Source organism: Phalacrocorax aristotelis, chromosome 19 (genome assembly GCF_949628215.1).
Source record: "Phalacrocorax aristotelis chromosome 19, bGulAri2.1, whole genome shotgun sequence".
Lineage (NCBI taxonomy): Eukaryota > Metazoa > Chordata > Aves > Suliformes > Phalacrocoracidae > Phalacrocorax > Phalacrocorax aristotelis.
Genome location: NC_134294.1, coordinates 5421259 through 5437921, shown reverse-complemented (window position 1 = coordinate 5437921; position 16663 = coordinate 5421259). Strand labels below are relative to the sequence as shown.

The 16663-nt window shown below is 46.4% G+C and overlaps 1 protein-coding gene across 10 annotated transcripts in view; it reads right to left on the bottom strand.

Moving 5' to 3' along the window:
* SAMD11 (sterile alpha motif domain containing 11) overlaps positions 1-16663 on the bottom strand; it is a 188869-nt gene that overhangs the window by 93361 nt on the left and 78845 nt on the right. The window contains exon 2 of one of the 10 annotated variants that reach the window (XM_075113799.1): positions 5518-5617. The exons of the other annotated variants lie outside the window; for them this stretch is intronic. Coding sequence (XP_074969900.1) covers positions 5518-5574 — 57 coding nt within the window. The 5' untranslated portion in view covers positions 5575-5617. The remainder of the gene's footprint in view (positions 1-5517; positions 5618-16663) is intronic. 10 annotated transcript variants of the gene reach the window in all.

Genomic DNA, 16663 nt, shown 5'->3' with positions numbered 1-16663 from the left:
TAGGGTCTTTTGACACCATTAATTGCTTTCATTGCCTCTCAAAGTATTGTCTGGGTGGGGGGTTGCTTTGTTTTTAAAAATCACAGAGAGGCATATTTCCTTTCCCCAGGAAAAATCAGATGGGTACCAACACACAATTTAAAGTTACCGATTACCCAAGTCTAGAGATGAAACTACGAGTAAAAACCAACAGCTTGGGAGCAGTGGTAGGTTACCTGAGCGGAGAAGCCTGGAAGCCCGATTGTTCTGTCATGAAAGCAAGGGACCATCAGAAAGATGGAAAAGAAAACAGTGGTGATGTTTCTTCCCTTCCAGAGAGCGAGGGAAAATTCCGCTCTGTGTGGCTAAGCAAGGTCAGCAGAGTTACAAAATAAAATCTTTCTCCCCCCACCCATCCAACCCCCTCACAGCTCTCCCCTGGAGCTGTGTTCTCCCAGCCAAGAATACCAAAACCCGAACTGTTGCATAAGAGGCCTGGGAGAGCTTGCAGATGGAATGACGGGCGGACAGCACAGGACTTGGGGGAGAGACAGGAAGGGAGGGTTAGGAAAGGTTTCCTGCCCTGGGAGCTACTGCAACAAGGTCAAAACAGCTGAACGCCCTGGTGTGACATTCAAAGTCAGCCAGAAAAGGAAAGATTCCTCGCAGAGAGAGTCCCTGGTGAGCATTTAATTGATCCCAGCAATGGAAAGGCCTCCGCTACGAGAGCTGCAAGGCAAAAAGCTCCATGGAAAAAAAATGCACATGAAAGCAAAGCTTTTGCCAGTCCACATTAACTGCCAGCCAAACTGTGGACATCTGATCCCATTGGGAATTGACCCAAGAAGATGAGCAGGTGCAGTCCCTACGGACATCGCTTCTTCAGCATCCAAATCAGTACTAGAAAAAAAGGCACCCAAATGCAAATGCACAGAGTTTGCACACTGATAAAAATATCAAAGCTGTTTGCAAGATGATTCACGTGCCTGTGATTCAACTCTCAAAAATAATTTCTCTCGGATAAAAAAAAAACACCCTGCAGAAGCAACAGCACATGCATTCTTTCTGTATACGTAGATCTGGGAAATACAGGGAGCAGACAGGGAATGCTGGGGGGGAGGTAAGAGGGGAGGTTTGTGCGCTGCCAATGCTGGGAGCTGAAGAATGCTAAATCTTTTCCATATGTGAAGGAAATCCTCAAGTCCAGACAGCATTTTCTCTCTCTTTTTATTGATAATAAAGATAGGGAAAAGGAAAAGGGGAGATTCTGAGAGCCTGGAATATTTTTCTTTTACTTTTTCAAATAATAAACCTAGTCAAATGAATTTAATTAGGGACATTACACAGCAATGGAGCCCACACATCCCCCTGTAGGATAACTGACAGAGTTTGCATTTACCTTCAGCTGTGATTAGCGTAAACACCTAAGAAAGGGTCAGTTGCCTTCCAAGATAATCCTCCACTCTCCCCTGGGCCTTCATTAGGGATTCTAGGCCAACGTGCTACCAGGCCGACTGTTTCGGTGGTAAATCCGGTACGGGCGCAGTTCTGCTGCCCTGGGCTTTCCAGCGACTCCGTCAAAACTGAGGTCACAGGCAGAAGCAGCTGTCCAGCCTCGCGTCTTACCGCCTGCTCCGGTGCTCAGTAATGAACAAATGAATAAAACAACAGTCGGCAGCCTTCCGCTGCATCTATTTTTCTGCCTCCCTGTCAGCTGCAGTCCAGCCCTTTAACCTGACCCGACCACTAATAGGTTTATTATTTATCATCTCTTTCCAGTGACACCAATGTTACACTGGAAGTTGCTGCAGCACAGGAGGGATGGTCCGAAGGACAGAGGAAGCAGACGGGAACGGACAGCGATGGTCAGGCGGTACAGACCACGAAGACTCTTCCAAGTTTTGGGGACTGTGTCGCACTCTTCAACAGAGTCTCCTGAAAGTGGTTTACAATTTCTGGCAATGAGGAGAGGCAAGCTGAGGAGGCAATCTGGCATAGCCGGGCAGGCCTAAGAGCTGTAGCCAGGGGGACGAGAGACTCTGGGAATAACTGTACCCCGGCAGGCTCTCTAGGTCTACGCTTGATGACGCCTCATTAACAGTTTTGAGTTGTCATCAACTGGTTTATGCAGAACCTATCAATTCCAGTACAGAGTATTTTATCTTTTGAGAGAGAGAAGGAAAGTATCTCAAAGAAGAAAATTACGCTTAACCACAGTTTCCCTGTGTGATCCTAGGCATCTCACTTGGCCCCATCGCACTCAGTCTCCCTGCTATAAAAAGCCATTAGTAACACTTTCTCTCCTTTGTACCTCTTTCTCTGTACTGTTTATATTGTAAGCTCTTTGGAGCAGAGGATGGTGTGTTCAGTCTGAGGCTGTGTGTAGAAACAGGGCTGTAGGTACCACTAGAATTGCAGAAAATATTTATCTTTTAAACCAAAAGAAAGTTACACGGAAGGGAAGCTGCAGCTCTTCCCATCAATATTAACAACATTATTTTCGGAGGCCCTAAAGAAACAGATGAACAAGATCTGTGAACAGAAGGGAACGTTTCCCATTTATTACCTCTGAGTGAGTTACAAAGCCTAAAGGATAATTTGTTAATAGAGTGAGAGCTATGCTTTTCTGGGAAAGCCAACTGGAATTTCCAGTCTTTGAAGGGAGGTAACTCTAAGAGAGAAAATCTGTCAGTCCTTCGGAGCTACCTGTTTTCAAAAGCTCTTTGGAAGAAGGCTGAAAACTGGCCTAGTCTTTGTTTTCTGTGCCTGTTCCACATCAAGTAACTTCACCCATTTCAGTCTGAGGTTGCAAAGAAGGAAGCAGAGATGTGAAGCCAGGTCCTCAGGCAATGCAAGTCAGTATTAATGGAGTAAAAGCCAACTTACACCAGCTGAGGATGTGGTACGCTGATGCTATCTCCTAAATAAAAGCAAAACTTACATATTTTTCTCTTTTCTCTTTCCTTTCCTGCTCCTCTTCTCTGGTGAAGAGACAAGGAGCAAAAGGGCACGGATGCTTTCAGACATTTTGCCTTCTTTTCGCGCACCTCACTGCTGTACCTTTCGAGTAGCAGAAAGACAAGAGAACAAAATAACTGTCCGTCATTCCCCCAGGCATTAATGTTTCACTCCAAAGTTTCATTACATCAGTTCCAAGAGAACACAGCCTTTCCCAGCGAGTCTGAAATATTTCATCAAGAGGAATTTGACTGGGGTTTATGCTTTTATTCTGCTCTGGAGACATATGCTTAAAGCATTTCTTTGAGATGCTTGAGATTTCCAAGTGTGGCTTACAGCCTGCTCAGCCAAAAGGAGACAGACCCAGGCTTTGTGCAAGTCCTACAAGAATAAGGACCAGCCACTGTAGCTTTTCATTGGGTAGAGTGAAATTCCTGCCTCAAGTTCTGTTTTGATCTTTTTTTTTTTTATAAGTCTTCACTGTCATAAAGAGCAACTTTCACAGAGATCAAACAGAAACGTTAAACAGTTCCTCCCGAAATGGATGTTGTTGCTGTATTAGAAACCAAAAGAGGCTTTATCTAAACAGTTCAGCGTGTTTTACAAAGTTCAATAATTATTATCTTCACTTAATGGGACAGACAGACCTGAATTTGTGAGAGCAGTTCCTCCTTTCCTTTAGTTGTCCATATGGAAGAAGATTTTGCTGCTGCTCTAGTTATTGAGAGCTACAGCTCTCAATTGGAAAAATCAGGTCCAACACCTTCCTAAAAGTTGGGCTTCCAAAATTTTGAGGTGCTCCATGATCACGGGTGACTTTGAAAACGCAAACTCCTGCGGGTGTCAGCGGAATGCCCACAGTGTCAGTCTGTGACCCCAGCCACACTCACCTCAAACACCCTGGTGTTAGACCAACCCAGGAAAAGCCTCCTGTCCATCCCCCCAGCTGGACCACTCTCGTCATGGGCAGAACGAGATGGAAACTAATCACAGGACAATTTTTCTCAGCTTTAAAAAAATTCATTTCCCAGCAGTTTCCCTAAAAACTGAAGCAACCAAACTGACGGGAGCAGAGAAACAGCAGCTGCTCCACACAGCGGAGACGGAGTAACCAGAGCTTTGCATTATATCCTAGTATTCCCCAGGGAGGCTGGTGCCAAAAATCAGCCACATCTGCCTCCATGACAGGACCACCCAGCAGCGCAGCACCATCCTCCCTGGATGGTAGGCATGCCTCTTCAAGAACCTGGAACTCAAGCCTTCAGTTAACACCTGCACAGAGGTCATTCAGGCTGGTAAAGATATAAAAGGATCCACGTACTGTAGTGTTTCATCTCTGATTCCAGCAGTGAAGAGCAGATCAGAAAAATCGGAGGAGAGGGCTGCCACTTACTGAGGGAGCAACAGCCAGGTCTGCCCACAAAGTTTCCTCTGAATGACTCAACCCTCCCGACAGCCAAGCAAACTTTGAAAATCCAAAATAAATAAGAAAACTACAAAAACTAATTAAGACACTGCTTGCACTTTTGAAAATGAAAAAAAAAAAGCCTGGTGTTTAAGCAGATATCATACTCTTAAACTTGCAATACCAAAACAAAACAGAGAAAGGTGCGGTTCGATCACCACCACTCAGGCTTTAAAAGGACCGTTTTTTACAAATCAAAAGCTCTGACACCTGCTGCATGCACAAGAGTGAGGCCACAGCCTCCCTGGAGCCCCTTCCCTACCACAGAGAGCCAAAAGCAAGTCACATCTGAGCCAACGAGCCTGTCAGCTGCTGCAGTGATACTGCCATCATGCAACGCTTTGCATTTGGAAAGCACAACGTGTTTTAGAAGCTTTTGTTATTTAAGGGCTTTTAACACATCGGGGAGGCCGGCTGCACAGCGGTGCAAGGTGTGATGAAGATATGAAAGCCCATGAACTAAGTCATACAGAGAGGCCGCTGCAGAGCCAGGAGCGACCTGTTGAGCTTCCAAAGGCAAAGGGACAATACATTCACATCCAGTCTGAAAAAAAAACCTCTGTGGGCCATTTTCAAGTATCATAGGAACTGGACTACAATGCCTTAGCAACGCCTTCTAGTGCTATGGTCATAAATGCACCCTTTCCAGTAAAAAACAGCTGAAGAAGATGTGTGTGTGTGTGTGTGTCCCCAATCCCATTACCTTCATGTGTGCACACACAGCCTCCACTTAAGGAAGCACAAAGGATCTGGTTCAGATAAGTGGAAGAGACTGACAAACGGATCCTTAGCTTTTTTAACTCGGTCAGCGTCAACACGGACCTGTGACAAAGAGCTGTCCAGGCACAGACTACCCGTCACTAGACTTGGGGGTCACTGTTCCGAAACCATCAGTTCTGCTCTAAGGCTGCAAATGGTATTTACCAACCACACAAGAATCACAGAACCACCTTACAGTCGTTTTGGGGTGATTATCTGATTTTACTGCATACACATAGCCTGCACAATGGAAATGCTTTGCCCAAGATTTGCTGGGTAGATGACAAAATGAGGGAGAACAGGGAAGGTTTGTGTGTCTGCTCCTACTGCTAAATGACATGTGCTTCCAGCCATACCACAGGGCTCCACTTCTCAGTTTGCCAACTCCTCCAAGAGAGCACCTTCCTCGCCATCACACACCGTATGGCAGCACCGTTAACCTCTTTCCACCACCCTCTGCAACATAAAAACAAGAAAAAGACCATTTCCTCTTCTCCTCCTTTCGCTGGCACCTCTCCTTCAACTGGCTGCACGGCTAAAGGTACCCTTTTCACTTGTTCTATTTGTTTTCTTAAGCTTTGTCTCCCTTCCCCACATCCCTTCCACCCCCAAACCACCACAGACTACCTATGAAAACCGCTCCTTCCATTTCCACTTCATGATTTGCCTGCCACACCTGGGGGATTTCCCAGCAAATTGTATTACTTTATTTGGTCAATTGGCCTACAAATTGATTTTCCTGTACAAATAATGAACATTTATGGTTATTTTCCCCACAGACTGCTTTATTTTCCATGTAACAAAGACTGATTTCCTGCAGTTTTTGAGACCCGAGCATATGATCTGCAGTTACTGTGACCCCTGGTTGATGGATGGCAAGGACTCAAAGCACAACAGGAGGGCCTGGGTTTTTTTTCCCCTTATGCTCTGATAGTACTACAGGCAGAGACGACAGCTGGAAGTACACACTGGTACTGGACCAAGCAATTCTACAGCATGCATACTATGGGAATAAATCGTATTGTTTTAAAAGCGATTCAGTCCTGAGATTGGCCAGCCACAAGGCCAAGCAAAAGCAGATGAAGCATTCAGGGGGACAGAGGGCAGAGCAGAGCACCCCGGGCAGGGATGGCAGGAGGTCGTGAGCCACCGCGGATGCCTTCTCTACCCACCGGCATGCCCAGGTGCCCAAAGCATTTGAAATGGCAGCCCCTGCTCATTGCAACCTTTGGGGACACACTGCAAGGACCTCCTTTAATCTTAACTACATTATTGTGGAGGGAAAGGGAGGAGGAGTCAGGGAAGAAGGGCTTCTACAAAACCGACTGGGAGCGAGGCGGCCTGGTGTGATTTGTGAGCGGGGACTAGAAGCGTTGTTCTCCCCTCGCCTCCCCAGAGACCCAGAGCCGGAGCAACAGCTCCACAATACATTTCATTTCCACTAATGAGAAAATGACTTTTGAGGCAGAGCCTCAAGCAAGTTTTGAAGGTCACTCCCGCAGGTGTGGAAATGAATTGGACTAGATCAGGGTCCAAACATAAGTTATTCTACTTAGACCACAACGGATTATTTGTGTGCACGGGGGGTTAATAGCCTCAGGGCTGTGATGTGTGTGTATGTTTAATTTAATACATCTTGATGGCTGAGGCTGCTAAGGACAAAGGCCTCTCAGCCTTAGCACTGTGGAAAAGCAAAGATAGGGAGGCTTCTTAGGTGAATCTGGGAGTGAGGGTGGACACAGAAAAAGTCAATTATCCAGAAAAAGTCCCGACTGCCTGCAATTCCCCATCCCCAGTCCTCTAGGGGTGGGTTCGGCCCATGAAGTCTGACTTCAAATCCAATAAAAAATTAACTGATTTTGAACAACTACTAGACATGCCTCCTTAGAGTTTTAATACGTGCTCTTCAGCTGCAGCACAGAGTGAAATTAATGAAAGGAAAGAGAGTCTGAGAGTCAAGCATGAGGCTAAAAGCATGCCAAATTCCTGCTTAGCTTCTTTGACTCAGGGGAATCCCTCCCTTCTTGGCACTGCTAAGGACTGACATGCCCTCGGTCCATCAAAATGCTGCATGGCTGAGAGCACCAGAAAGAGGTATGTCATGACTGAGGATGACACTCATCCTCAACATAAGCTAGTCAGGGCAAAGATGCATCTCCCACGACCTACTGGTATCGCGTGCAGATGTTTCACTCTGTGGCACACTTTTATGGGCTCCACAGTAACTGCTATGCAGCAGTCACCAGAACACACCCAAAAGTCCACCTCAACAGGGGAGTCAGTGCTACACGATCAAGTTGCTCCCGTACCCCACTCCTACTCAGAAACCAGATTACATGTGCTGATTAACTGGATCAGGAGAGAGGGAACCTAACCCAGAGGCAGCGCAGTGGACTTCCCAGCTCTGGTGCTTTGTATACAAAAATGGGGTGTCAGCCAGATGACTTGCTGCAGGCGTCGCGACAGCTCTTGCAAGGACAGCAAAAAGGAACCGATTATCAGCTTCCCAAGGTGCAGCCCCTGGAATCACAATGTGAAACCCATTCTTCTCACTCAACAGGCACGATGCGCAAACATTAAAGTCCAGCTCTAGCATACCAGTAACAGCACTTCGCAATTGCCCATAGCCTTTCACTTCAAGGCCTGCGCCTTTTGCAAAAAGGGTGTGCAGTTCTTGCTATGAAGTACTTTTATATCATCTTCTAGGCAAGTGAGACCAGGGGAAAGTATGGTGGGATCATTTGCTCATTGTTACACAGTAAAACAATAGAGGATCCAAGACTGGAACAGGACGGTCCTGTCTCCAAATCTGGTGCTCCCACCACTCACTAACCAGAGCATCCCTGAAAAAGAAACCTACCTGAGATCTACTTGTGAGTAACGGAAGGAAGACCTGATACTGCTGCTTGCAGTCTGCAAAGAACTATGTGTAACACGCTACGCCTGTATCTTTTATCCTGACCTCAAGCAGTCTACCTGACAGCTTCACAGGTGTGTCCCGCAGGCACTGGGGGTTGTGCTCATCATTCACCGTGACTGTGCAGCACCGAGAACCGCATGTTCCACTTAGACCGTGTGTACTAACAAAACCAAAGGATAAACCCCAAAACTACTCACAGAAATATGCAACTAGTCAGCTCAGCACATGAGGAGCAACACGAGGTGATACAGCATGATTTACAATACAACTGTATATATAAATATAACACTGGGAAATAAATGACCAACAAATACAGTGGCTTTCCGATGAGTACTGAATGGAAGTGGGGAGTGTTGGGAGTTGAATGTTTTGAAGATAAACACAAAGAGAATATAAAAAAACCCAAAACCCAAGAGAGGTAAATAATTCATCAAAAGAATAAAAAAAAAAACCAAGAAGCTGGAAGGTAAAAAAAGAAATCCCAAAGGGAAGAGTTTTCTGAGCAGGTAAAAAAATCTTCATCTCTCATGGGAGTGAAAACCAGAACCAAAATTAATTGGAACAAGATCGAGGGGGTGGGGGGGAAGCATGTTTTTAAAGGTGAAACATTTTGTCTGAAAACTGGTATCTCCCCTTTTAGGCATTTAAGCATTTCCCTGAAGTGGGAAAACAAGTCTGCCACTAAGCTACTACAGAGACAGCGTGGTCTTCTGTGGCTTCCAGCAACACTCCAACCACGGAGAGAGGCTTCAAGACAGTCGCATGACGAAACAAGCCTGCTCACACATCCAACACTTATTCTGCAGCAAGCCATCAAATCATCAAACAGTCTAACGTACATAAAGCCGTGTTAACATAACTTGCCCACAACTATTTTTAAGTCTTGCAGGTTTTCTTCAGGTTTTTAAACAAAGAACTTGTTCCAGAAAAGGGTCTGTATTTGGAAGCTTGCTGATGGCAACTTTGGCAGCTGGCTTTCACTGCTTTAAAACACAGCACATCTATAAAAATCTAAAATAAAAACCACACAGTTTTCAGCGCATGCACTTTTGCTTTCTCTCGCATGGGGATACCACCCCAGGCTGCGGCTCCTTTCCGTCGCGTGAATGATGCTGAGCTGTGCTTGGAAAGTACCTGGACGGGATACTATTGTACCTGGGATACTCAGCCTTCTGAAGGAGGCGAAGTTTGTGACTCAATAGGTGGCACTCTTCCTTCTTGAATAAATGTACTTGGGTATACTTTGCTGTCAGAGGTCCTGGAAAGCAAATTTAAGGTCCCGACTTATTATTTACTTGGTGATTTTCTGGGCCTGCTAAAATAAAAATCCCAGCCAAATACAAGCTTTACCAATTACACCCTGCCAATCCTAATTCCCCCCCTGCAGTTCCAAGAAGACACAGAGTTCTCTGCGGTCGCATGATCCTCTTGTGCACTGCTAAGCAGCTCTGTTCTACCCAGCAAGCATCTGCATTGGAGAATTCCGTGAAAGTGAAAGTGAAATCCCACCCTAGGCACGTTTCCATCACATTTTCCTCCTGCAGAAATCACCAGTTCCAATTAACAGCTTTGGTCTTTCCTGCAGACACCCAGGCATACAGTTTCAAAGTGTTGCAAGAAATGGTGCCTACGCCTCCTCATAAGGGCGCCAGGCTGCCAGGGAGAAAACCTGCTTGAGGACTCCCTGTCTGCAGTTCGAGAGTACGTCTACCTACAGGAGTTCCTCCTCTCATTATCCAAATTCAGAAACAAGGCATAATGTTTTCTGCCCCAGAGCGACAGAGGACTTGTTTTCTAAACCTCTTTAGGGGCCCTCCATAGGGAATTAGTCACTGAGGTGAGTAATATCTCCGATTTGACAAAGCCTAGGAGGGTGAGCAGTCATCTGACTGGGTAACAGGGGCATGGAGCAGCTGCTGTATTCCGGTGCCATTAGCACGCACATGTCCTCACACATTTCTACAGGCACACCTGTGTTCCCATATGTCCAGAGGCACGGGAGAGGGAGCAGTTAAAAGCCAGGACCTTCCCCACATATCCCAGGGAGGGGGTATGAAATGAGGGGATTCTCTTCTCCCTACCTTATCCCCGCCCAAGTTTAGAGCCATTTAAATCCTGAAAGCAGACCTGACTCTTGCCCTCCATGATCACCACCTCCAGAGGCAGACATTCTAGTCTGAAGAACAAGACAAAGATACAGATCATATTTTGCTCCAGGTCTTCTGCCTGTGTGGACCTTTACCCAGAGAGTAAGCTGCTCTAGCTACTCTCTAGGTAATGCAAAAAACCTGGCAAGTTTAGCCATTGGTTTCCAATTGCTTCCAATTTGCTGGATCTTAAATATTTTCAGTGAAGGACTGGACCCTTGCAGACTGAATTTAAACTTCCTGATAACAGGCTTGCTTTCCCTGATTGTCTCCCAGAGACTCTTGGAGTCCACGCACCAGCTAGGATCAACAGACCAGAGGATGAAAAACAGCGGTCCAGGCTGTGACAGCAACTCTTGGAAGCTGGGCTCAGAAGAGAGCGCTAAGCAACCTCCAGGATGGACACAAACCTCCACTGCTGCTGCTGCTCCTGTGTTCTCACCACCTTAACAGATCAGGAAAGACATAGCGAGGTCAGGGACCTCGGGTGTCTTTACGTGCCAGCTCCATACGATAGCCGCAGTGGGACTGAAGATGTCCCGCAATGGCATGACACAGCGCACAATCGCATTAGCTGGCCCTGTAGTACTTACAACAGAAGGCAGGGATGCATCAAGCATTCATTCATGCTCCCCTCCTCTTTCCCCTCGGTGCCCCTCTCCCACCAATGCCTAAAGCCAACTGAAAACCATCTCCCCTGCACCCTACAAGGTCCCTGTGCTTTCAGCTGTGTGAAAAGAGAAGCAAACCAAGCGGCAGCCATCCCCCCCAGCTGCCTGCCTGCCTTGCCTGGGGGCCTTTCATTTCCCCCCGCACGCAGCCCCAGGATTCAGCCAGCGTTAGATGAGTCACCTTGCCCGCCTGGGTCTCTCCCAGGGTAGTGTGTGGGGGTGGAAGGGTTGGGGCTCATCGCAGGAATTTCCACACAACCCTTTCCTAACCGCACCCCGCGACAAGCAGCCAGTGAAGGAGAAGATAGCATAGAGCAACACTCACCAAGCAAAGGGAGAGAAACAAGGGGGAGAGAGATGAAGGGAGGAGAAAATGAGCAGGGATACAGGGCCTAGTTGCACTCTATCTGCTGTGCTGGGATGGTACTGGTACGGGGATCCCTAATGCAAACACAGCTCAGCAGCAGTCTTGCCAGGGAAAGCCCCTGCGTAAGGAGGGGGATGCAGTCTCTTTCAGATGGCTTTAAACTGCTTCTCTGGATTTCCCTCACTCCACCTCAAAACGAAAGCAGAATACAAGGTTCAAAGTACAGCACAACATCCCTTGAACTCCACAACATAGTATCTGCACAGGCAAAACCTAAATAAAACCAAAACCCAGCACAGACGTAAATTCTGGTGGGTACATGGTTTAAAAATACAAGCTAAATGAATAATAGCTGTGGATTCTTTGGCAAAGACTGCAAAGGTGGAATTTAGATGGAAAGAAACTCTGACCCCTTGGGAGGCCACTCATAGTTCACTGATTCCTGCAGCCTCCTGAAATGTTATTTACTGAGCCCAGGAGGTCACCTGGAAGAGGGATAAGGGGAAGGCGATTAGCAGAGCTCCACCTCCCCTGGAGGAGGGATACCACAATAGTATGGCACCACTGTTGCTGCCTTTCTTACCTTGGAACAACTAGGCAAGCAGTGAATATGCTTTTTAAATCAGGAATGTGCAGCATGAGCTCCTGAGCTGTAGCCTCTCACCTGTTATCTCCTCCTCAGAGCCACCGTCTAGTTTTTATTCCTATCTTCCCTCACCTGCCAATCTGCAGTTGGAGCACAGCTTACTACTTCTTGAAAATAAAGTCATACGGTGCCTTCTCTGCAAGGAAGCAAAACGCAACCAGACCAAAAAGTTTGCTAACTGCTCTATCCTGTCCAATGGGCTGCTGTCCTTTCATTTGCAGGGAAAATAGTGTACAGGTGGCAGGGAAACATGACAAGGACGTAGAAGATAGCTCCTCCTGTTTGTTACACATCCTTGGATTCTCCAGGACCTGCACTAAACTCTGTGTCTTCTGCCTCCTCTCCAGCTGATCTTGTCCAGTCAAACACAGAATGCTCTCTAGCTAATTCTGGCTGAAACTCAAATGTATCACTAGTTTTCCCAATGTCTCCCAGCCTTCTGTAAATTGTATCCCACCTCTCTTGCCCACCAGCGCATCTACTGGTTTCTTTCTTCAGTGTTGCCAGACACGGGCTTTTTTTCAGCCCCTTTTACACAGGTCCACACCACCCTTATCACCGTAGTTACTGAGAGGGAAAGAGAGCGAGAGAGGCACCGCACTGAGGAATCTTTATCGCTGCAGCACTTACTCCTGTCTAGATCATCAGTATGTCTTCTTTGGCTGCACCAACAGCTAGGAGTCCCCAAACATAACGTCGTGGTGCTAGGTACTGCATAAACAGAACAAAGGAACAAACCCAACCCCAAGATCTCTGCTGTTTAAATAAAGACAACACTTGTAAAACTATTTGACAGCTTCTTAACCTCGCATTTCCCTGGCATTTTCCCTTCTTGCTAATTTTATTGCAAAAGCAACGGTGGATATTTCATACAGTGAAATAATTTCTTCTGAAGCGTGTTTGCAACTGCTTTGTTATTTCCTTCTGAATTTTAGTCAGCATTTCTGGTATCACAAAGACATGCATATGTATTTTTAAACTAATTACTCAGAACAGCCCTGTCACCTCATGCAACAGAAAGGGGCTCCGCTTGACCTTTAGTCAACAGAAAGGGCACTCACACTGCACTCTGTGGCAGCAGCTCTCTGCAGCCTATTAAGAGGTAATTCAGCAGTAAAAAGAGAAAGAGAGTTATCTCAGATACATTTCAGGCTGCTTTGGTCAAGAGTTCTTCATCCAAGTTGGGCGAACGCTCTCACTGTGCCTTTTGACTTCCACCTATAAGAACTGACTTTTTGCATATGCAAAACTTTGAAAAGGGCTGCAAATTCCTATGGGGTGTGTGGGCCAGATGTGCCAAAAAATAATGACCGATGTAATGTTGCTTCTATAAATCTACTGATAACAATGGTCCGGTGGCAGGGGGGACAGGCTGGGCAGAGAGGGCAGAAGAAACCAGGAGCCAACACATACTCTGTATCAAGCTACCCCTGCCTTGAAAGCCCCCAGCAGATCCCCAGACTTTCTTAACAGCTCTTTGCTGACAGTAAGGCTGAAACTGCCCAAAGCTGAGACACGCTAATGCATCTGTCCTTTGAAACCTTGTGGCTACCCTGGTGGGAGTTAACCCTTTTATGGCTTTTGGTACACCACAAGAAGAAGGTAAGGTGTCTTCAGTGCTCCCTGTAAGATGTGCCACTACAGCAGCTCACAAAGAGGGAGGACTCTGTAAGCAAAGGGCTTGGGCCACATGAGTTGCTGAACCTCCAACCCCGTTTCCTCTTCTTCCCAGACAAACCTCGGCACAATTTTCTGTGCTCTGTTAACCCAGGAAAACTTCACTTAGAGGCATCATATGGTTTCAGCTGAGGCTCTTGAGGTTTTTTCCTCACCCCATTTTCTATCAGGAATGACTAGCATACAGGGTAGATAAGCCATTTATTTGCCCAGGGTCACAGAACCAGTCAGGACTGGGTCCCCTCCTCCATACAGCTGAGGTCCTTTGCTCTTGCTGCTAGGTCAGAGATTTCCACTAGCCACAGCTCCCTCCTCAATCCACCAGTGACTTTTTTAGTGGCAACTTGTAACACTTGCAAATCACCACTCCACAAAGGATCTAATCCTGCGGCCCTGGCAAGCACACCAGCATGTAAAGCCAAATCCTACTGAAATATCTAGAATCAGGGCCAAAAAATGGCTGAGAGTGAGAACGAGCTGCCCAGAGTACCTCATCCCTCAGACGGTCTGCACTGCACTCCCTTTTGTATCTAGCCATAAACCTGGTTTGCAAAATCTCCAGGACAGGGGCCGTGTAATTCAGTGATGCTGTCTGTATAGCACCTGTGGCAGCAAGACTGCGATCCACGTTAAGGATTCTCAAAAGCCTCCTCCCTTAACGTGAACTCACAGCTCACGTACCTGCAAGCACAGTATAGCAAGGCTCGGCTCCCCGTCCTCCCCATTTTTTATTCTGGAATTAGACTGAACAGGTTTATGATGCTGGAAGAGACCTGGCTAGGAGAAGGAGGGAGCGATGAGTTCAAGAGAGAGGGATAATCTAGATGGGCCAGAAAGGCAGTTTTGAATTTCTGACTGTATTTTTAATTAATTGCATAGCACTTATGAGCCAGTGACAGGTGTTCTATAAATCTAAAATAATTAAATAAAATAAGCATAAGCTAAATAACAGTTTTGTATGTGTCATGCATATTTAAATGTTCAAAACATGACTGTGATATTAATTAAATATATCAAAGTTCACATCGATATAAACCAGATTTATTGAGCTATATATAGCAGAGCTGGGCCTTACAGCATCACAGAGGTGGCAAAAGCAATAAAAAACTAATCTGTTTGTACGCAAGCAGCCATGTTCATGTTCGATGGGTTGACACAGAGAGCCACAAAAAACTTGAAAATCTAGCTTTATTTCCTCATTTTCAGAGATCTGTAATGAGCAACTATTGCTGGCTTTCTGCATACGACACCTACAGGTCCTTCCCTCCACACCTGACACGACTGCTATGTGACACGCTGCATACGTGTGCTTTGCATTTTGATGACGAACCCTTCCAGGGCAGCTTCCACCCCAGCACAGCACACTCCACCCCATTTCCCACACATTGGCTTATAAACCATTTATGCCTTCAGCCAGCCCTGAGCTGCTCTAATTTCTGCCACAGAACAAAAATGCTCTCAACTACCATGAAAGAGCTATATAAAAGAAAGTATCTTCCTTCGCTACTTTCTCCTTCCCATCGAGCTCTGCACCAAGTGCTGCTCTGCTAAATCCCATGGACGTGATTTTCATTCCAAATAAACAAGTTGTTCCAATTATGCAAATTCCAAACTCCAGGAGAGATGAGGGCATCAGAGAAAGAAGCAAAGGGGAAGCCACTCACACCTACCTCAGTATCTACAGCCAAACCCAGTCTGGTGACACCAGGAGGTATCTAGTAGCCTGTATGTCATGGTGGGTCCCTCTTGATTCGGGTCCTTTTGACCTGCCTGTCAAATCACACCAAAGCGCTGCCACAGCAGGGCCTCTCTTTTTGGTCAGACCTAGCTGACAGGTAAAGATTGAGTGTGTGGGGGACACTGAGCATCCCTTCTGCTCCCCAGGAGTAATGCCTTCTGGTTAGGGAGGCAGAGGAGGTTCTCTGGGGCTGACACAAGAGAGGTCTGAGGATAAACAGGACATCTGCTAACAGGGAATGGAGCCTCAGGGACTGCAAGACGGGCTGAACTCCATTTCCAGCCCTCTTCCCAGATGATTACAAGGGGTTATTTCCTCTCCTTGTGCCCCACTCCTCCCTCACCTCTTCTGTTTTTAAAACAGGGGTTTTCATGCTGAGTGAAAATAATGCAGCATTTAATATTGGTCACTTTTTGGCAATAATATTGCAGCCCTCCTTCAGAAGCACAGCCTAGCTAACATTATACTACAAAAGCAGCGAAAAAAGCCCCAAGAAACACACACATAAATGCCAGCATGTTTCAGGGTACTCTGTGGAGCAGACTGAGTAATGTCACACATCTTTTCTTCAGCTCTAATTACCAGGATTCTCTGATCAAGGTAGAATTATTTGCTGATCAAGGATATTATTGATTCTAACTCATTGGCCTACTGGGATCAGTCTGAATGACATAGTAGACCCCGACAGATTAAATACTGTCAGAACATTCCAGGGAAGCTCTGAGGAAAGATTCGCTTCCTGTTACTGCCTTAGCATATGTCAAGTTTCACAGCTCATAGGATATCAAGATGTTTCATGCCAGCCAAGGCTAACAGCACAGCATCTTAGTGTAAGCCAATGTTGGGGATGTTTCTCTGTACAGACGGACACAAGGCTTGTGAAGAGGGAGGTGGACGACAGGGTGTTTCCTCATGGTTATTCTAGTAAGCAGTGGAGTTGAGGGTTCCAGAGGTATCACATCTCCACCTCTTCTCTTGCACGTATAACCCTGTACTGACACCTTTCCAAGATCATTTAAAGTGAACGTCAAAGGAAGGTAGATTCCATTGTTAGAGGAGTTGCAGGCTTTGACAGAGCACACCACAATCACCTCTTTAGATAATTCAAATACCACCTTGCTTCGTGATCTGGCAGCCAGACAGGAAGACTTGACTGAAAGATCAGGAGAAAACAAAAGCAGCCAGACACGGAGTGTAAGCTACAGTAGCATCTAGGTGGGGGAAAAAGGCTTGGCTTTCTTGAGAAAGCCACAGAGGTCATTTTTTGGAAGCCCAACACAGCTATTCATTACCCGAACCCGCAGCTGTAAACACGCAGTCTGGCAAGCAGCATATA